Source organism: Acanthisitta chloris, unplaced genomic scaffold (assembly GCF_000695815.1).
Source record: "Acanthisitta chloris isolate BGI_N310 unplaced genomic scaffold, ASM69581v1 scaffold2626, whole genome shotgun sequence".
Classification (NCBI taxonomy): Eukaryota; Metazoa; Chordata; class Aves; order Passeriformes; family Acanthisittidae; genus Acanthisitta; species Acanthisitta chloris.
Window position 1 is genome coordinate 49,183 of NW_008676379.1, and position 7,836 is coordinate 57,018.

At 38.7% G+C, this 7,836-nt stretch overlaps 1 protein-coding gene across 1 annotated transcript in view; it reads left to right on the plus strand.

Moving 5' to 3' along the window:
- LOC103803543 (neuropilin-1) overlaps positions 1–7,836 on the plus strand; it is a gene marked incomplete at its 3' end in the record, with an annotated part of 65,552 nt that overhangs the window by 48,956 nt on the left and 8,760 nt on the right. Inside the window, exons 3-4 of the mRNA XM_009076108.1 lie at positions 732–913; positions 5,549–5,776. Of these exons, the coding sequence (XP_009074356.1) occupies positions 732–913; positions 5,549–5,776 (410 nt within the window). The remainder of the gene's footprint in view (positions 1–731; positions 914–5,548; positions 5,777–7,836) is intronic.

Sequence of the window (7,836 nt, forward strand, 5' to 3'; positions counted from 1 at the left end):
TGTCCCATAATCACATGCTGTATGAGTAGGAATATTATAACATGCACTTCTTCATTCAAATACCGAAGCAAAGGTGATTTGTATTGGAACAATTTTTGTCTAAGAAAAAGCAAGTGCTGTGACTGACACGTGGATTTTGTGGTTTGCTCCAAATTATTTGTCCAGCTAACAAGGAAAATAACAGATTTTTCTACCACTGATCTGAAACATGGTGGAGTTTTGTACAAAATCTAATGTTTAGGGATTTATTTATTATTCTGTGGACATATGTTTGGAGGACAGCATATGGAAATCAAAGTATTGTTCATAAAGGGCTGCAGCCAAAAAGACATTTTTGAATTCATAACAGAACTTCACAGTTTGAAAAGAATGCTATGCATTATGTATTGATAACAACACTACACAGACAAAGGAACACAATTTAATAATACAGAATTGTGCTCATGAGATTTCCTTTTTTTTTTTTTTGTTAATTGGTTACTTTAGCTGACATTGTCTGCAAGCATAATGGACACCATTCTTCCTAATAGTTCCATGTTGCCAGATGATGTCTACAGACATAATGTAGTCCATTTTAATTATTTCATTTTGCTTACATCTTTCAGCATAATGCATTTTCCAAGCAAGCTAGCATTTTTCTTGATTATCTATGTTGTGTTATGGTTTCTAAATTAATTAGGTCTCCTTCTTTCCTGGAAGTTAAAAGTTTCTTCCTTCCATTTATCTACCAGGTATGATTATGTTGAAGTGATTGATGGAGATAATGCTGAAGGACGCTTATGGGGAAAGTACTGTGGAAAAATTGCTCCCCCTCCTTTAGTGTCTTCAGGACCATATCTTTTTATTAAATTTGTTTCCGACTATGAGACACATGGAGCTGGATTTTCTATCCGTTATGAAGTTTTCAAAAGAGGTGAGAAACAATTCATTCTTATATAGCTTATAATCTGTGATTTTGACTTGCATCAGAAAGTTCAAGATAATTCTTCGGAACAGGGGGAATACATGAAAGTGCTTGAAAGAGAAAATCTTCTTACCCCAGTCATTCCAAGGCAGAGTGTGTGTTGGGTGTAAATCACCATGAATCCAATGGGTCAGCTGCATCTGAGGGTTGACTCCTCTTTGTCAAATGTGATAGTTTTCATCAGCTGTTTGTTTCAACCATCTTAAAACCATTAGCTTTCCTCCTTCTTTTTTTTTTAAATAATTACTATATGATTTACAATGGTACTGCCTTAACAGCACTGTAACCTTCTGAGTCCCTGATTTATTTTGGTTAGTGTTTTGCTCTGCATTCCCAAGAGATGGCTGTGGGCTTAGAAAGGACCAGAGTACACATGGGCAGCAGATGATGTTGCTATTGCTTTCACAAATCATGTTTGGGAGGTAAAGGAGAGAAGAAGCTCACACTGTTCACAGGCATGGCCTGCTGGATGCTTGTGACAGTGAGCACAGTTAGCTGTATGGGGCACAGAAAAAGCCCAGAGAAATGAACAGTGCAAGATTAACCAGACATATAGACACTCCCTCTTTTATAACTCTCTTCCTTCAATAGCTAGAAGGGCAGTAATGTCTTCTTTTTTTTTTTTCAAACACCTTCCCTACAGCTAGTTGGAGATTAATAATGAATATATTCCATTTCTGGAGAATACAGGACGAAAAATTCATAATATATAAAAAGACAGTAAGTTTCATTTTATCAGAAAAAAACAATTGGACTTCAACATCAGCGCTTAGGGTCATATTCGCAAACGCAGCTCAAAACTCCAAATTTCCAATGCACACCACTCCCAGTCAGTGCCCCATTTTCAGAACCAGTTCAAGTTCCTTTTATGCACCTAATCCAGAGCCAGATTTTCAGCTGTGTTCAGAACACACTCGTGGCAGCTGTACTGTTAATAAGGAGCAGCACAGTAGTGAAGTCTCTTTTCTATTGCTATTGCTGCTCTGCACAGTGCTAATTGGGGCCACAGACCTCTTGTTCACCATCTTCCCTGTCTGTAAATCCACTCTTGACTCCCAGAAATTCTTTTGCTGACCTTCAGGGTCACATTTTTTGAAAGAATTCAGCATCCAATTGACGCCAAGCTTTCTTGAAAAATTATCTCTGATTATTTTGGTGTCTTTTGGAGGTTAAACTCTTGAAACTGTGTTTTGATGTTTTCAGAACTGCATACTGTATATATGCAGTACCATCTTCATAAAGAATGAGGCTGAAACGCAAGAAGAAATGAAAGAATGGCCTGTGAAACTATCTGTTTTAGTAACTGAGCATTTTCAAGGAAAAAAGGGTTTATTTATTTCCTAATAGTGTAGTGGCAACACAGCTCTGACAGGAACATTGTGTTTCTTTCCTTGTGTGGTCATTTACATCTCTCAAAGATACACATTTACCATGTTAATATGGCATTATGACTGTGATTTTACACACACAGAAGTCAGGAAACTCAAAATTATGGCTCCCACAGCAACTTTAACTCTAGTTCCTTCCACATAAACTGTATATTAATGCAGGAAAGTTATCACCATGCACAGTTAGAAAATGCCATGCATACACAAAACATACAAGTTATAGTTGCTGTGGGAACGCAGCCCTTTTTAACTTCTGAATAAATGTATATATGCTCTTCCAATTTTGCATTTTAATATCTGTACCAAATAAAGCCGACCGGTTCACCCTGTTGTGCAGGTGAAGCTCAGCTGCTCACACCAGACTAGTATGTTAGGTTTAGTATATTCACAATTTAGCTCATCATTTCCAAGGTATGAGAGGTATGATCCCAATCCCATGGTCCTGTGGTGCTGAGCTGGAGGCTGATCATTCCAGCACATAGTGTGTTTTCACCCATTATTCATATGAAAGCATCCTTCATTTTTTGTAAGAAAAAATGCATTATGCTGCCTTCTAAATTCTAAACTTGATGCTTAAAATGCTGCTCACCATGGAAATTGTAAAGAGAGACCAGTACACCGGTTACCAGTAGTGGTCATGGTCATGATAAAGGCAATATGGACTTTGAGAGTAGAAGCTACCTTCTCATCCAGCTACTTAGCCAGAAAGACACTGAAGAAGTTGAATTCAGGACTAAAACATGAAACCCATTTTCCCAATGTTTAGCCCATGTGAAATGTTCATCATATTGGCTTCAGCAGACAGCCTATCTTAGGATGGATGAGTGACATATTCACTAGAAGAGGATCTACATGGTTCACATTCAACACTCCTAACTTTAGTTAACTAAATTTATGGTGTAAATTGAAAGAACCAAGTGTCAACCAAGAAGGCAAATGGTTTTCTGACTCTGTGACATCAGATTTAATTATCCCTTTATCTTTCTTTGCTCTCTCTGGTGCCACCTCTCTCTCTTTCCTTCAGCTCATACCTCTTCCTTTATTTCATACACATGCACACATGGAGTTTCTCCACTTCAGAAGTATCTGTTTTGTCAGGTCTCTGCTGGAACATTTTCTGCCAGTTTTCCATGCAGATCGCCCCGTGGAGTTCCTCATAGCCTCAGTGTTGGTTTAATTCCTGCAGCTGCTTCATGGTGTCAATAAAGGGTCAAAATCTGTGGAGGGCATTTTAGTGAGTCAGCTCTTCTGAAAACCATTTTTGTTGCGTGCACCAGATTGACTTGAACGTGTTTAAAATAAAGCAAGCTGGTATTGAGATACCATGTGTGAGTGTAAGGAGCCTGAGGATTGTGCACTCTCAGAGCCAGGATCTGGCTGTATTTAATAAAGCAATAATGATCCTGGCTTACATTTTATATTGCATCTTTTATTGGATTCCAAGAGGAGTACAGAGCACTTTATGCTATGAATGGCATAGCAAAGCTATTTTATCCTGGAACAGCAGCTACTGGTGGGAGTGAGGAGCAACAACCAGAATATAACCCTCCCATACATGACAAGTAGACAAGGGAATGACAGGGAGAGAAGAGAAATATCCAACTAATGCGTAAGGGGGTGATTTAATTATAGGCAAAATGTAATTTCCCAAATTGGAACGGGTCAGGTTACATGAGCATCAATATCCACATCTTCCAAAATATGCCACAAAGTGTTCTGAATATTGATGCAATAGCTCAAGCATTTCCTATCAGTGTCTGTTGAAGGACAAAAATACCTGAACTGACTAAATTCATTCAGACCTCTCTCTTGCATGCTGAATTTAGCTGGGAGGTGGCCAGATCTGTGGGGAGTAATATGTTTGGCACATTCACAAGGAAAACATTTCTATAGTGAAATAAGAGTATTCATATATGCAACAAGCCAGACTGTTTTCCTTCAATGATCTGTGTTAAGCATTGGAAATCCTCTAAGGCTCCTGACTACAGTCTCTAAGGATGCTGGGCATCCTCTTGCAAATTGAATCCTCACACATACTCATCCTCCAGCACAGACCTGCCTGTTGCAACCAAACTATGCTGTCTGTGTCCTTCCCCTACTACATGTCCAAAGACCTTCATATGAGTCATCCTACTCAAACTCCCCAGGTCAGCTGCTATCCATCAATGCCCCAAGTCCTGTAAATCACTCTCCATTAAATCTGGAGTGTCAAAAGGCAGTGAGGGTACCTATGCTGACCTAGTGGGAGGATGTATGGGCAGTGCCTGTGGTTGACTCCTGAGCACCTGCAGGTGTGGGATCCACAGAGAGGATTCGTGAGGGACCAAAAAAAAGGAGAAATGTGATCAAGCAACAAGAGAGAGACTCCGGTTTGTCCCCTGCATTCAGAAAGGGAAATCCAGTGACCTGGCATTTTATCCCCTTACATCTTTATTGCCACTTTCCTGCTCCACCAAGAGCACTGTTTGGAGCATCCCATTATGCCATGGTGGGGACACTGGAGAAAGCTGGTGTGTCAACATTGACATTAGGTGACTTCTAGCAACACTGCCTGTAATCACACAGTTTATCATGCCCACACTAAAAGCAACATTTTACTGGTGCACCTGTGTCAACACCACTCAGAATGAGTCACTCACCCTCAGTACATGTACGAATTACCTTTCACATTTAGTTTGTCAAGGAGGCATAGGTCACATCTGGCAGAGTTACTGAGTCAGTGCTCCAGGAATCTGAAACCACTACTCCCTCTACTGAATTCACTCACCCGCTTTCGTAAAAAAATCTATTTCACCAATAAAAGCCTGTCAGCCATAAGATTTAAAGATTTGAGCTTGAAGGGGCTATAATTATTTCTCTAGGGCTCTGTCAAGATTTCTGCAGCTTACACTTTCATTGTTCCCACATGACTTTGTATTTGTCATAATTTTTTCTAGAGCTGGTACAAGTTTTCATATTGTTCCATACAAATTGAAAATTGGAGATCAGACAGTATATGTGAATTGGGCTTTAAAACCTGACTATCAATAATAGGAACAGGCTGGCTGAATGATTAATGCAGTGATTAAAATGAGGTGTTTCATTGAAAAGCCACCTTTGCTGCTGGAGAGACAATATGACCTAATTTGTTTTCCAGCTAACTGCTTTGCTTAGTAGCATATTGTTAACCCCGTTGATTTTTCTCTTTCTCGTACAGGACCCGAATGTTCCAGAAATTTTACTTCATCAAGTGGAGTGATAAAGTCCCCTGGATTCCCTGAAAAATATCCCAATAGCCTTGAATGCACTTACATTATCTTTGCACCAAAGATGTTAGAGATTATACTGGAATTTGAAAGCTTTGAGCTAGAACCTGATTCAAATACTCCAGGGGGAGCATTCTGTCGCTATGACCGATTGGAAATCTGGGATGGATTCCCTGATGGTAAGAGAAAATGGACTGTGATATGCATAACCATTACTCTGTGGTGGGCTGCAGAAGGCATATTCCCATTTTTTTAAATGTCATACTAGAGAGGTCCTTTCTTGATTTATGTGATGTGAGTTGAATTAAAGAGAAATGGGGAAAACACTCTGTAAATTCATTCAGTAAAGCATGTCACAGTGTGAATGATTTTTTTTTTATAAAATATGTTCAATTTTGAACAGTTGGCTTGGTAGAAACCTCTGTGTTTAGTGGGAATATATGATGAACCTCCTACACTAAAATAAGTTAAACTAAAAAGTTAAGTAAGCCTTATAATGGGTCCCCAAACTTTCACAGCTAACACATGAGTACAGTCCAGAAATTTCCAACAAATTGCAGAAACTGAACTTCAGGTACTGACCCTCTGACTTGTGGAGGAGCTGTGTTACAGACCAGCTGTCAAAGCAGTGAATTTCTTTGCTAGAGAAAATGTGGTGTCCATACAGTTGAAATCATAGTGACTTAATGATTACCCAGGTCAGTAAACAGTCACTGAGTTATTCTTTCAGGTGGCTTCAGTGACTGGGCACTGCAGGGTTCCTCCATTATAGTGCTCTCTCTTCCAGCAGTGTAAGCAAATCCAAAGGTTTTATCTTAATTTGTTAATTTATAATCTCTGATTAGCTGGGCACATGTGTCAGGGTGGGTGTGTTGGGTACCCTTCTGGAACATCTCTGCCATCTCAGTAATTTTCCACTTAGTTGTTGACCACACATGACCTTGTGCACATTCAGTAAGTGCATAGCTAGATATTAGCTAAGCCTGTAGAGCCAGAGAGGCCTCATTTCACCCTCTACCCAGTCTCATATCCCTGTTTTACACTGAGACTGATGAACAAGGTAGCTGCATGACTTCTCTATTTTTTTCATATACAACAATGGGTCTGCAAGACTCAGGTCTCCTGTAGGTAGGGAGCTGTGTACCAGTTCTCTAAGGACCCAGCATGGTATGCTGCAGCTCCAGCCAAAAAGAGACTGTTCAGACTGAACAACCTTTAGGGTACCCAAATGACTATATGAACCATGTAAACAGCTATGTAAAGCCAATTATTTGTGATGCCTTTTTCACTGTTTCTTCATATGGCATAAGCTGATAAAGAGAAGCATCTTGAAGCTGTCCTTTTTCTTCTTAAGTTTATAATTTGTAGCAAAATTCAGTGACTGAAGATGTATGTTGTTTGTGTTGGGCACTAATTACAACTATTTTAGTTTTCCGCTGGTGTGATAACCCCTATTAGGAGTTTTTTTTTTGCTTTTATGAACAGCAGTAGCAGTTTCTACAACTGCTAATCCTACATTAATATTTCATTTAAATGAAAACATGTAACTTAAGGAATATATTTTAATACCACATTTGAGCTTGCCTGTTTTCCTAATAAATCCCTAACATAATTTTGCTTAAAGCTTTTGTTGATGCTGTAGTAAATAGGTATGTGTTTTTAACATATATTGGGATTCTTTTCCTTTTTGTTTTATGCTTAATGAGTTTGTCATGGCTCTTTTCAATCCACTCCAATAAATAGTGAAGAAAGACCCATAACAGTAGCTAAAAGACTAAATTGTATCTAATTGCCTCAGTTAGGATAACAATATAGTAACAGTACAATATTGATGACTGAAACATTTAATAATTGGTTTATTTGTATATAGGCCAAATCTGTCCAAGCTGAATTCCTGTAGAGCTTGCATTTAAACTGACATGTGAAAAGATGATCCAATCAATCAATTTATGTGTAATATAGCCAAAAATAAATGCATTATTGTCAGTGCAGAGGGTTTCAAAGTGGTAATTCAAAGCAGGAATTTCTTGGTTCAAAAAAGTGGCTGAGCCATACTGAAGAGCAATTAGCAACAGGCATTATCAGTATTCCAATTCCCTCACAAACTGTCCAAACCAAAAATGATCCTGACATCCAATAAGGGTGTTTACATGTTTGTAAATATTCAACAGAATTTGAAGTCTGGGAAAAAAAATGTTTTCTTAGATACAAATTGTTGGAGGTTGTGACAGTTGTAGGG